The 14309-nt window shown below is 44.4% G+C and overlaps 1 protein-coding gene across 3 annotated transcripts in view; it reads left to right on the top strand.

Annotated features, from left to right (window-relative positions):
* Raf (serine/threonine kinase raf oncogene) overlaps window positions 1-14309 on the top strand; it is a 105240-nt gene that overhangs the window by 35486 nt on the left and 55445 nt on the right. The window contains exons 10-11 of one of the 3 annotated variants that reach the window (XM_084586672.1): window positions 8534-8734; window positions 13512-13654. In XM_084586672.1, the coding sequence (XP_084442798.1) occupies window positions 8534-8734; window positions 13512-13654 (344 nt within the window). Of the gene's footprint in view, window positions 1-8533; window positions 8735-13505; window positions 13655-14309 lie in introns of all 3 variants that reach the window. The other 2 variants (XM_084586671.1, XM_084586673.1) reach the window with 2 other exon arrangements.

Here is a 14309-nt window from a genome sequence, read left to right as displayed (position 1 = left end):
CTATACTATGTATTGACAAGCTGTCCAGATTGAAGTGGTGCAGCACTTTTGTTTGACAATGTACGCAACGCACCCTTCATCTACCCCATTACTGCAAGTGTCCGCGACACATCTGTGGCTGGGAACCACTGGATTATACCGTGGTACCTCCTTTCACTGCAAGGATTTAAGGAGAAGCGATGGCAGGCATTTGTCCTCAGCGCAGCTGCTCTAATTCTTGTGTGCTTCAAATTGATGTTGGCCATCCAGAGACTCAGATTTTTAATGCCAGAAGTTCGAGTACACACTAAGTCAATTTTGATTACTTAAGTTTCATATTATCTGCTAAAGTTTGGCAAGCTAGTGCGATACGGCACATGGTGCCAATCAGGTTGAAGTGCGTCAAACTGCTGTGTGAGGGTGTTCATTTGTGACATTGTGAGTTGGATTTCCGGTTGAGACCCTCATCAACTGCCTTGTACTTTTTTGTTTGTAATAAGTAGTGGTCTAATAGGCATCTTGCAGCATTTGTTGATTTAGTGGACTGTAGTCTGTCTCTGCATACATCCCTCGTATTTTGCAAGTTCCCCTGCAGCTAGACTGGCTGCTGCTTGCACCGATGTTGTGCCATCCATGAGTCCTGTGTGGAGCTCAGGCAGGACAACTGGGGGGCTTTGAAGCCATGTTAGTCTGTGCACTGGAAGCAAGCTCGGGCTATATTAAGAGGTTAAGCTAGGTAGATGGTCCTTTTTTTTCTTCTTAAGCTTAGTATCTGCTGAGTTCATTCACCTACACGCTAAAGTGATTAACTGAAACCTGGAGCAGTGAGATCTTTATCAAAAGTGCGTCTTTTGTTATTATTTTATTTTATTTTCAATTTTTATTAAAAGTACACCTGGTTGCTGGTTACAGTCACAGTTGTAACGAACAGCAGGATTTGACGCAATTTGTTCGATATACAAAGTAGTTCGCTCTAATCGAACCCGTTTATTATGAGCTTCAGCATCAAATTCGTTTGTTTAAAAAAGTTGATGGAAATCGCATTAACGAATGAAATATTATGCCAATCACCATGAGTAATTACTCAAAAAATAATTATTGCAGAGAAATCTACATCTACTTGCATTAGGCAGTGATTTTTGCCTGAACACTGCATTTGGCACCATCAAGGAGAACAGCGTTCTTGACATTCGACATCGTCTCGACGAACTCCACCCCACTTCCCTGTGTTTTGGCGCAGTATCGCCGCAGCAATTCAATAGCAGAAAGGGCTTCTTGCAGCGTTAGGCGAGGACAATCGTTTTCTGTTGGCGGCTCGTCGGTGACACGGGTACCAGATGCCAACACGTCTGCAACAATATCAGTCCAGTGGGCTCGCTGTCACAGCAACATTGTCGTCAACTGTCAAAGAGTCCTCGGAGGCAACTCTTTCTGGCAGAGCATCCGTAGTATTGCCGAGTTGTTCCCAAAGCGTGGCACTATCACTGTCGCCTTGCACTGCACTCACAACTTCCGCACCTTCCTGACATAATCCACCATGGGGGAAACAGTTGCGAATTGTGTCTCTAGTCACATCCTACCAGGCACGGTTGATCGTTTCGATTGTGCCTAGCAAATTTATCTTTAGCTCATCATTCACCCGCACTTTCCTCAACAGGCGCTCAACGACGTGCTTGAACGCTTGACTCTGCTTGAACGCCCACATGATTTCTTGATCGAGGGGCTGTAAAATCACTGTGGCGTTCGTTGGCAAGAAGCAGAGGTCAATGTCTTTGAGCGAGACGCCACTATGGTGTGCAGAGCAGTTGTCGAGCAGGAGGCAGGTCTTGCACTTTACAGACCTGTCCATGTTCGTCGTAAGAACAGTGACTAGGGGCCTTATTTATTTTGCCTCAATGGCACTTCTCATTTTTGAGTGCCAATGTTCTACTTGGCAGTAGCTGCCAAAACAAGACAGTCTCGTACATACAAAAATTGTTGCATGGCTCGTACCTCTCCTTCACACTACACCGTATGTCCTGCACCCACTTCTCGGCGCCTCCTGCATCCACGGCTCTCACCTGCTACCACATTTCCATTGATAGAGTTGCGGTCAACCACTTCCCACCGTAAACCCCCGACGTCCGGGATGCAGGCAAAATCTTTTGCCTTGTTTTGCTTCATAGGGCCAGAGGCTGGCAGATTTCGTTCGAAGACATATAGGGTTTTCTCTGCTTTGTCGTAAGCCGGTTTGCGGAGGCGACAGCCATCAGCCTTTCGGCAGTCATGTGCATTGTCTCTGATGGCAGACTTGTTTTTCAGGATGGGGTTCAACGTGCTCCTTGCAATTTTAAAATGCGCTGCAATGTCCGACCGCCACAATCGATGTAATGAATTACAGTCGAACCCAGATCATTCGAATTTCAGTTATATCGAACTCACGGAATATCCCCTTAAAAATCCCATGTAAAAGTATAGGAAAGCTGCATCGTATATCGAACTCAATTTCACCGGTCGTTCAATATATCGAACTCCGCGCCATGCATTGGACAGTGCGCCTTCCCCAAAGACGATCGTATCACCCTCGGCTGTATGCCGCGAGACATTTTTAAGCCACGTGCGGAAGGAATAAGAGGGCACAGTTCGGCGATGGCTTGTCTAGGGCAGCGCCACGCACTTTCCACAAAGGCGCCCGCATCTGCTGTGATCGCTGCCGCGCGCCAGCACGTGACGTTTGCAAGCCATGTGCGTGAGAGGAAGCCAATGCAGCCGCGGTGTTTGGGAGAGGGGAAAGACGCGATAGAGCGAAGCGCGAGGGTGTGCCCACTCTTCTGCCGAGCTTTCTCTCCCCTTCCTCTCTCTTTCCCTGTCTTCATTCGCAGCAGCACGCACTACGCATGCGCGGACAAGCCAGCTCAGCCTGTGGCAGATGTTTTTTCCAGTGTGTGTTGTGAACGCTCTGCGCGACGGCTGACGCGCAATGCGCGTCTCGTGTCATCGTGCTGCGCATGCTTAATCTACGGCGTCTGCGGACACTAAGAAATGGCAGTTCTTTTTTATTTTATTTTTATTTTTTATTTTTTGCGGGAGTCATTCAACCTTGCTGCCATGCTGAACGTGTGGCGTAGCGTGTGCTATGACGGCTGCGGACATAGAGAAGCTGCAATCTTTTTCTTTTTTTTTTTTATTTTGCGAGAGTCGTCGTTACTTGTGCTGAACTCGCGGCGCAGCGTAAGCCACGGCGGCTGCGGACGTTAAAGAACGGCAGGCCTTTTCTTTTTTTTAATTTTTATGCGAGAGTCGTTTATTCTCACGTCTATGAATCAACGAAAGCAGGTGGTCAGCTGCGATCATGACACTTTTAGCATTGTTCGCTTCAAACGATATTTGCAGCTATCACGCTTTCCAATAATTTTGTGGCAGTGGACTGCGGCCGCCCCTAGCGCGGCGAAATAAATTGAATCGGGCTTGTGCAATCAAGCCATCACGGGCACTCTGCCAAGTTGCTCTCTGCCACCACATTTTTTTTTTTTTTTTTTTTTTTTTTAAATTGGGGGGGGGGGGGTAGAGGGGGTATTATGCAAGTGGGTTGATTACGCGACAATGCAGTATCATTTTTCACAATAGCAAGTGGTGTCTCAAGCCGATTTTTGTATATCAAATTATCGATATATCAAACTATTTCGCGATCCCCTTCGAGTTCGATATATCCGGGTTCGACTATATCTCAGGCTTGTCGGAAAGCGGCAGAGTTTGCCACTGCTTCATCATCATATTGCAGAAACGTCGACAACATAGCTACAGCCAAAGTCATATGAGCAGCACAGCAGCGCACAGAGAAACATGCAAACACAAAAAAGCATGGAAGAAAAACCGGCTATGAGGCGCGGAAAATGCTGACTTTGCCTTCTCCCGTCATTCTAGGCGAGACAGGTCTGGAGCTGCTTTCACATACCAGCTACCAAATAGGAACACTACAGAGCGAAGCTGGCAGAAGGCGCAAAATTTAAAAGCCGCTCCCGGTCCTGCTTTGGCAGGCCTGTACATTTTCTTTCATTCTTCCTACAGTTGCAACAACAGTGTTGTTGTTGCACTGGCAGGTAGCACAGCAGCCCAGGGGGGCTACACGGAGCTCAGAAGCGCATTGGAGGGCGTTTGGTGACCAATCGTGCGTGCTTAGGGGGGAGGCTACCCTTGAACATCAACTTTATTTCTTGAGATATTTCAGTTAAACTTTCAGGGTATGCTCATAGTACACGCATTTGAAGAACTACCAAGTTTCATGGAGCTGGGCTCATCGGTTCTCAAGTTAGAGGAGTATATCAAGATAGTTTACATGGGCCCCTAGGGGCAGGCCTGGAGAATTTGCAAAATGTGCTAGCAGTGTGGAATTCGTTATGGTCATTCCTGGATAGTTTCCCCAGGGCAACACAATTCCCTTTTTCCAAATTTCATTTCTGAAAAATTTTAGTACAGCCCCAAATTTAGTGTTAAAATTTACACTTGACTTAATGATATTTTAATTGACTGTCCCTAATTGCACACGAAATATTTTGAAAAAATGAATTGTCTTGCCCTCAGAAATTTACTTAGGTATGTAACAAAAACACCTCATGAAAATTCAATAAGCGGTTCTTGAGGTGTGACAGCCACACCGTGCAAAGAATTGATTCTGAGAAAACGGCTCTCAAAGGTTGAGAGAACAATAACTTTGTTTCTCAAGTTATCATGATGGAATTTTCAGGACAGGCTCATGACATTAACAAATGAAAAGCCACCAAGTTTCATAGAATTGTGCATGCTAGTTCTCAAGTTACAGAAGCATATCAAATTGGTTCGAATAGGTCCTTTATATTGCGCCTCGAGAAATTGCGAAAGGCACTGGCATTGTGCAATTTGTCATGCCGATTTCTAGATAGGTTCCTCAGGGCAAGACAAAACCCTTTTTCTATCTTTCCTTGCTGACAAGTGGTAGCATAGCACTGGTTTTTTCTTATCAATTAGACATGTTGATTAATCAAATTAATTATGACCTATCCCAGACATATATTTTGAATACATGGGCTTGCTTTGCCCTCAAAAATTTATTCAAGTACAGTCGAGCCCACTTATAACAGCCCCACTTAAGGCGAACACTCACTTATCCCGAACAAGTCCGGTGCGACCGGCAAAATATACAGTAGGGCTATGGCGCTCCGTCTCTGCTACAACAAACATCTGTGCGACTAGCCGATCGGCTACAGCGAACGCCTTCGTGCCGCAGACCACTTTCCACATGCTGAGATCCGTTGATGCTGTGCTCTGCAAGCCGCGACAATCGGCATTCCCGATTCCCCCGCAGCATTTCGCCGGAGGAACGACGAGCGGCCCAAACGCGGCAAGTGACTTCCCGAGTTATCTTCCCGAGGCATAAGCGCCGAAACGAAAAAAAAAAAAAAAAAAAAGAAAGAAACACTAGCCAAGCCTACATTGAACGCGTGTCGCATCTCGAGGCATAGTGAGTGACCATGCAACGTTTAACACGTTGCACGAAACCGTTCAGAGGGCACGACAAGAGATTGTAAATCCGGAGATAGCAAAAATGGCTAAAGGTGAACAGAACGCACGAAGTACAAAGACAGCCAACAACGACAGCAAAGAGCCGGAGCAGACGACGCGGGGAGGTAGCCGGAGGATCTCCCGCGTTCTCGCAGAGCGCGCTTTGCCCAATCGCAGCCTTGAATTCGAGCACAGGAAACTCGAAAGCCACCACAAGGCTCCCAATTCGAAGCAAGCCACGCCTTGACCGGGCCGCCGCCGCCGCCGCTGAGGGTGGCAGAAGAAAGCGCAAGAATTCACAAACAAAACAAGACCAAGATGGCAGCGCTCAGTTCAGCGGGAGAGGAATAGCGTGCGCCCAAAGTTTGGGAATTTTCTGCGCTTGCTCGCTGCTCCGCGGCTGCTGCCGCTTGTTATATATTAATTTCAAGTATTTCTATGCCGAGTTGGGCATTGATAATTACAGAAATGGTAGTTTATAAGACATACTACCGGAATATATAATCTTCCAAAAATCGACTGTTTCGCGATTCGCTTTATCTAATATTTAGTTATACAAAAATGCATTTTACATACATAAGGTCAGAAGAACTTCGAGGGTTTGGGCATAATTTGCTTTGTCCGATTTCATTATACTCAGGTTCGACTATATTCAGAGGCCTTTACTATTGGGAACTTGTGAACAATGTGGTCGAAACAGCCAATTGTCAGCTTTACGTTTGAGCTCTCGGTGTAGGTACGTATTTAAAGGTTTCAGTTTGAGGTCCATGAGCTTGCAAGCATAAAATGTGCCATTCTTTTTATATATGCTATCTTTTACTAGTAACAGTGCACGTTGCGGAGTGCTCAACGGGTTTAGATGGTATTTTTTACGAGGCTCTGACTGCACCTCAGAGCAGCTATGGTCGTGTGCTTATATTACCTTTCAGATACCGTATTTACACGATCGTAAGTCGACTCCCCTCAAATAGCATGTCCCGGAAAAAAAAAAAAAAACATACCAGTAGATGCTTTTGACAACAAAAATTTATTGCCTGGATCTACTACTCATCTCCACTTCAAATCACGGTATTTCGGCGATATACGCTGTAAGCTTAACCTCCAGCTCTGGATAGCATACCAACTGTATCCCTTGATCGCAGTTGAAAATTTTGTCTTGCTGCCACAGCCACTCCCGTATAACCCATTTATAAGCTTCGAACTTGCGTCCCACAGCGCAGTTGTTTCTTCGGCATAAATGTTGGCCGCCTCCTTAAACGCTGCGCAGAACGAGCGCCAAATGCTTTTTGGACTGGAGAACTCATGATAAAGCATGTGGCTAGTCGTAAGGTCAAAAGTACAAACGCACAAACTCAATGAATGATCGATGTGGGCTCTTCCATCAACTGCCTCGAAGCGCCACCGTGTCACATGACCAGACGCGACTGGCGTGCAAAAAGCGAGGGTCATCGAGATTCAAATAGTGACTCTTCTATAAACTATCGAAACTCCCAAAGGCACAGTTTGCGCTGCGCAGTAAAGTTAAAGAAAAATGCTTCCCTAGAAGCACGCAGAGTAACTGAATGTTGCGCTTAAAGCTGTAGAGCAAGCACATTTGCCGTAGCCTCTCTGATGTGATTTTTGTCTTGCTCTTGTTAAAAGTGCCGCACTTTAGTTTTGATTGTAAGTTGACCCCGTAACTTCGGATTTTTGAATTTTAAAAAAAGGGGTCGACTTACAATCTTGTAAATACGGTATACATGTTTTTGCATTCATGACTCAGGGCTGAAGGAAACTGATGTCTATTTCAGCTAGCTTTCTCGAGGATGTGCCCACACCACCTGATCCTTTTCTTGTTGCCTTTAAGCATGGCTATCCAAAATTGCCTGGCCCATGCTGCTCTGCTGGCCCCAGGCATCAGAATGTTGGCTGACCACACAGTGTGTTTGCCATGCGTAGTGAGCCTTGCTGCGTAGTGGTTGTTTTTTGGTGGTGTGCCTTCTTGTGCATGCATGCCTGGTCTGGGAGGAAAGGGAGCAGTGGCTCATTGCCACGTGTACAACCTGAAATTTGCATGTGTGCTTTCTTTGAAATTCGTACTTGTGTAAAGAAGACACTGCAAAAGAGAAGGGAAGATGACACAACAAAACGAACACTACTATCAACTTGATTATCTTGGTCTGCTAGTTACATTTAGCATATAGGTGGTCAAATCATGTCACACTTGGGCAGCACCAGCACAGACAGAACTTTAACAGATTTGAGTAATTTTATCGCCTCTTTAGCTACCTTCGAACAATTGTCAGAAACAAAGTAACAACATTTGGGTGAAAGTAACTGAAGAGGCGGTAAAACCATTCAAATCTGTGCTGTCCGTCAAAGATAGCTGGTGCTGCCCAAGTGTGAAATTTGACCACCCATGTGGTTGTGTATTGCAATCCTTACTACTAATCAAAGAGGAGGTCCATGCTAGCATGCCACACTGGGTGCCCTTTTCCAATGCCCTGTATACCAACTCCATACTGAACTTGATTTTGGTGCTGCCAGTTGGTGTTTTCTAAGAGATGCAGGGGCACTACACAAAGACTTGCCAGGGCATTAGTAGCAGCTGTGTTGTCAGAACAACGGCTCCTTTCCTCTTAGCTGTATTTCTTGTGCTGTTGTAGTGCTGCAGCATGGGAGTTACCATAATTACAGGCTCAATTTGCTTTGGAGAGTCTCAGTGAAGTGGACCTAGGTAGAAGGCCTACATTTTTTGCAGTGCATGATTGGTGCACTAGAAGAACTCGAGTATTTTGCTTTCTTTTTCCCCTTTACCTTAGCATTTTTTTATATTTGTGATTTGGACTTCAGGAGTATTTACTAAATAGAGCTGTATTTTATTGGTTTTGTCTTCAGTGAAGTCATTTGGGCTATAGTGTTATGCATTCCGCACATTTTCTGTGGCGGCAGTGCAGTTGCCTGCCCTCTTCCCTGGCATGAGCAGTGGGCGCCCCCTGTATGTGTGCATGTGATGACTATTGTTGCCTGCTGCCTGCATGTGTCCTTCCCCTGGCAGAGTCGTCGCCGCAGGCAGTGCGCAGCTTTTGGTGCAATGGCTTCCCGTCCCTGTCGTCATCCTACTCCCCACCGCCCCGCGGAACAACCCCCGCGTCGTCCCACCACCTGACCCTGCCCCACCCATCGGGGAGCTCCTCCAAGAGACACGCCTTTGCGTACGCCTCACAGAGGGTGCCGCAGGGGGCATCGGCTGCTGGAGGTGCGTGGTGCATAACACACCCTGGGCCGTTTTCAGTGCAACAACAGGGCTGCTTTATGGACATAGTGTCACGGGTGTTCTCAGATTTATTCCAGCGCGGGAGGCCATCTTCGTCGTTGCCCAGTGGAGCAGCTAAAGGGCAGAGGTAGATGTGCTTACAAGGAGAGGCATGCAGATTCTTCAAAGCACCAGTTTCTTTTAAGCACTGTGATAGGGACCAACGATGCACAATCTCATATTTTATGGCATTTTTGGAAACTTAAGTCAGTGGTGTGTGTCGTTTCTGTATAAGAGCAGAAGGAGCTTTTCTCTTCACAAAGTTGCCAGGCAGGCAGCTTAGCGAGTTCTTGAATGGGTAGCAGCTGCTGAAATAAGAAGCAAACAGAAATGACTGTAGTGAGGACGCTGATCTAATACTAACTTAATTTCTGCAGAGGTACTGTGGATCATTCACCTTTCCTGGCAAATCACATCATTGTGTCCTCTCTTGCTTTTTTTTATTATTTTAAGGCAGCACTTATGGTACTTGTTCCTTTGGTAATTTAGCTGCAAGAGCAAGTCATGTAATCAACACAGAAAAGTGTTAGTCACAGTTCTAGTTGTTTTGCTTTAAAATTGTGTAAGCTTCATCATAGTGTTTTAAAAGATTGGGCAATGTAACAAACGGTGCCAGAGAGTATGGCATGTAACATTGGCCGATCAGAGCACAGTGGGCGCAGGAGCACTTACGCCCAAGCTGTACAGTTCTGACTGGAGCTTTTCTGAAATATGATGCAATTGCTCTAATTATGAATAAAATAATTACTTATTCATGGTGTTCGAAGTCATAAAAGTATTTTTATACCTTTCTGGAAACGTCTTGCACACTTTAGACCAATGGACAGCTTTTGTATTGCTTAGGTGAGCAGAAGCAACATTTGTGTTGCTATTCGATACTGGTTAAAAATTCATGCTGTATTCAAGCAGCCAGAAAATGTGCATTCTACAACAAATTGTAATATTCTTTTTTTAGTCATGTAGCAAAATAAAGCTGCTGCTGGGAAGCACAGCTTAATAATATGGAACTAATTATAGGCATAGTTTGTGCTTTCGTTTAAGGCCTCATTGTGAACACCTTTTCTAACAGCTGGCTTCTCAATGTATGACTGAAGTTTCATTTTAATAAACCCTCACCAGTGTATAACACATCAGAATCTTGTTGTATTCGTCCATAAACAAAACACAAGGTCATGTGCTACAGTAGCAGACAAAATAATATGGTAGCGCTTCTGTGTTGAAACTGCATTGTACATATAACGAAATAAAAGTGTTTGCTGTGTTTATTAGCATTCTAAAAATAAAATATTTCTCATATATGCATGAACATCAAATCATTTTCACTAGGCAATGCATCAGGAGGCTTAAATTTGACAGCCGAAGTATGCTGCATATTTTTCTATCTGTGGATGCACTATTGAGCAAGATGTGTATTTGTTAATGCAGTGATTAATGCCTACAACAAATAATGAATATACAGTCATAAAGTAAAGTGCAGAATGCTGAATGAACTCGTGATGTCGCTTTCCTGCGGCATGTCAGTGGATTGGAATGGAGAGAAAGTAGGTGCATACAAGCAGCAGAGCGCACCATTAAATGTTATGAAAAGCTGTTGCAAACATCTCAGTACAATGCACCCCCCAAACAAAATTGCAGACTGTGTGGTACCTGCCCCACTGCTGCTCATGTGGGCAGCTGGCTGGCATTCCTGTTGTCACTGTGGTATGGCAAAGGTTGCCATACAGCTAGAATGCCAGACCTTTTCATTGTGGTGAGTAAAGAAACTTGGAGGGTTCTTCCGAATCGAATGTAACCAGGGATGGGAAAAATGCCCTGGTGCAATTTTAGCCCAAGGGTGTCTATAGGAGTGGTGTATTTGGGTGTCTCCTCAGTGCAATTCTTGCCCCCCAATGTCATGAAATGTGTTGTGCTGCATCCTTTTGCATGCAAACACTGCTGCTAGAAAATAATCAGAGGAAAATAAGGAGAAAAACTGTGCATTCAGGAAATGTGCCTTCATTCCGGGTACTTCCAAGCTCCAACAATGCCTTTGAGCGTGGATAATGCCTTCACCTAGAAAATGTTTTAGGGCCACTTCTTCTGTTGTATCTCAAGTTTGGGTGCCTCTGCTGTTTAGCAGGATTACTAAAGCACCCAAGTGAGACATGAATAGCTGCACATGCTGCGAAAAAGTGGTAAAGCACCAACACTTGTGGTGCTGCACAGGTGCCAAGCAGTGGCCACATTGGCTGTGGACGAGAGCGCTAATTGTGCTGCTGTTTTTTGCACTCTTGTTTCTTGGAATGTTTCATACATTGAGCAGCAAGGTGTGCCCCCTGCAAGTGGTGCTTTCCCTAATGGCACAACCACACTCTTAATGAGCACCTGCTGGCAATTGGAGTTGGTGCTGCAGCAGTCACCAGTAAATCAGGGGCCAAATTATCAGCCATCATCTGTATTCTCCCGAGATCCAGGACGCATTTGATGTCAGTTTTTCCTTATGCTTTTAGAATAAGTCTGTGGGATTACAAAGGAGCAAAGTGTTAAACATTTTCTTGACAATACTCATGGTTTGTGTTCAATGTATTTCCCTAACACTCATTGGTCAAGTGAAATGCAGTGTCCCGTATACAGTAGAACCCCGCTGTAGTAAACTCTAATATAGCTGAAGTCCCAGTTCATCTTCCATTTTTCCTCTTCTGTAGTTACGGCATTTTTGGTAAAAATAGGTTGCAGTAAAGTGCGTCTCCTCCCGGCGAAGATTTTTGACAATGACATCGCCGCACACGCATTGCCGAAAATCGCGAGGCAAATGTCTTTTTTTTTTTTTTTTTTTTTTATGGCTTCCATTAGGCTCAGCGACGTTGAGAAGAAGCCAACTTTACCTTAGAGCCATGAGGCTAAGCATACAGCGCAGTGAAGGGGAAATGTAAAGCTTACTACAAACATGGAAAGAAGGCAGTTGTTCCGTTTAAAAGTAAAAGAAAGAGTATAAGTGCAGCGAAAAAAAAAAAGAAAAAGAATTGGCCAAACATTTGCAACACTGTGCAGCACTAAGATGATGCCGTGCTCATGCAGTGCTTTGTGTTTTATCTGAAATCAAATTCCGCTGTATTCGTATTCATGTTTCATTCATGCTAAACAGGTGCTTCCACAATATGTAAACAAAAAGAAAAGAACCTTTCAAGTGAGAAAAATGAAATAGCACAGAGAGACGATAAGATTAACGGTATCTTGCGAGTGTTCTAAACAGCATGTTCAGCATGTCATCACTAACAACTGATATAGTAAAGATTTTTACTGGTCCCAGTGACCTTACTATAAAGGGGTTCTACTGTATTGGACAAAAATTTAAAAAGGAGTATAGGAAAATATTTCAAGTGAACGCTTGTAGAGTTTAAATTAGAAATCTTTTGCAATTGCTTTGTTATTAAATTCGACAAAGTTATGTAGTTTGGAAGTATGTGAAAATTCCAGGAATAATACTTCCTTCTTTGACAGGTGCATCAACACAGCGAGTGCCACCATTCTGCAAATAATTTTTCTGGAATGTTATTTTGGCAATTTGAATGATCCAATATCATCAATGCTGCATGGAAGGTGCCAATAAATGTTGGCCAATGATGGTTTTATGAGAATGAATGCTCTGCATAAGATTACTGGTTCGAAACCTAAGTTCAATATATTGGGCAAAATGTCCACTTCCCAGTGAACAGTGCAATTAATTGGGACATGTACTGAAGAAGACATTAAGGTAGGCTAGTTGGTTCACAGATTCAGTAAATTCAAAAGTGTGTGAAGAAGGCAGGACAAGAAGATGCACACACAAAGCACAGAACTTCCAAGGGGATTTGTTTCGTTAGTCCAGATGTGCCCATCTAAGGATTCTTAGATGGACACATCCGGACTCACCAGCGTTTTAAACACCAATTATTATCTTTGTCACGTCCTAGTGCACAATTCATTAGTGTTAGTTCCTTGTTTTGTTGACCCTCATAAGCGCGAAACATATTTGTGCTTTCTGTATAGTCGTGTTTTTTTTTGTGCAGTTTTTAATATCTGGATATATGGGACATTTTTACCACTCACAATTTTGAGTGTGTGAACTGTGCAATCGTATGATTATGTCAGCGAGGCTCTGCTGTGCTTTACAGATGCAGCAAAAGCAGATAGCAATCGTCTTCATTCTCAAGTAAATGGCCACAGTGATGTGAGCTTAGCAGTCAGGTGGTAGGGTGTGCTGGTCCCTCTAATGAGGTGTGCCAGTCATGGTGCATGCGCACTTTGTGCAGGTGGTGTAGCCATTTGGAGGGCCGTATGCCTGCGTTCTAGTTGTGGCCAGCCTACTGCAATGCTGAGCTACACATTAAGAACACTGATCGTATGAAAAGCCTTATGAACATGACGGAAAATAGTGCGAAAAAGTACACGAAGGACGGAAGGAAGACATGGACTAGCGCTAACTCGCAACTGCAAGCCTTATGAAGAAGGAAACCAAGTTGAGCAGTGAGGCATACTGCTCAACTTGGTTTCCTTCTTCATAAGGCTTGCTTTAAACACGAGGCATACTCAAAGGGGGAAAAAATGTTCACGTGTTTGTTTCTCATTTTGCATCTTCTCTTGTCATGGATGCATTGCTCTGTGAGCAGCCACTGGGCATTTTTTCTTGCATTGTTTAAGAAAGTAATTGGGTGCCTCAGCCTCTTGTGACTAATGTCCCACTGCTGTGCGGCAGGAACAGGCCTAGCTCCTCCTCAGAGCTCGTCGAGTCCTAGCGGGAGCCCAACACGGACACAGAGCGCCCAGGGCTCGCCCACCAGTGCCCACAAGACATGCCGGCCACGCGCTCGGTCAGCCGATGAGAGCTCCAAAAAGGTCATAACGGTAAGTGGAGCATTGGTTTCTCTGGCATCAGGTTTAGGCGCATCCTGAGCTCTTGTATCCCGTGAGGCATCTGCGACAATATTACACAATGATAGAATTGCACACCAGTGCACACTGGTGTGAAGATGCTGTCATTTATGGACTCGGTGCTGTTCTGCCCATGCTGTTAAAATTTTGCATCTGGTATTCCAGCTGTTGTACTGTGTTCAACTTGTAACTCTGTAGTGTACTTAACTCCTGCAGCTTTTTTTTCGGTAACCTTTGTCCTTTGTATAGTCCAGTCTCGACAGCACTGTGCTAAGCCAAAAATTTGGTGCAGAATTTAATAATTTGGTTGCATTCAACATCCATAAAATATGATCAACAATGCACAGTACAGTACACCATAGGTGCTCTTTATTCCTTCTGTACATTGCATTTTGCCGTAGTGGAATGCAGCAAACTTTCCTAACTTTCCATTCTCCTAGGCTGAAACATGTAGTGCTATTTTTAATGAAGCAAAGGTTTTGTATCAAAATTGCTGTTGCATAAATAATAAAGATGTGTGTGTTTATCCCTATAAACTGTTCATTTTGAGGGCTAGTAAATTTTTTCATATTAAACATGCTCCACTGAGTGAATTTTTGCATGCTATCTAATTCGAAGGTAACCAAGG

This window comes from Amblyomma maculatum, unplaced genomic scaffold (genome assembly GCF_055883805.1).
Source record: "Amblyomma maculatum isolate TAMU_Amacu unplaced genomic scaffold, ASM5588380v1 scaffold_27, whole genome shotgun sequence".
NCBI lineage: Eukaryota > Metazoa > Arthropoda > Arachnida > Ixodida > Ixodidae > Amblyomma > Amblyomma maculatum.
Note: the sequence above shows the minus strand (reverse complement) of the source record. Positions and strands in the feature narration are given on the sequence as shown.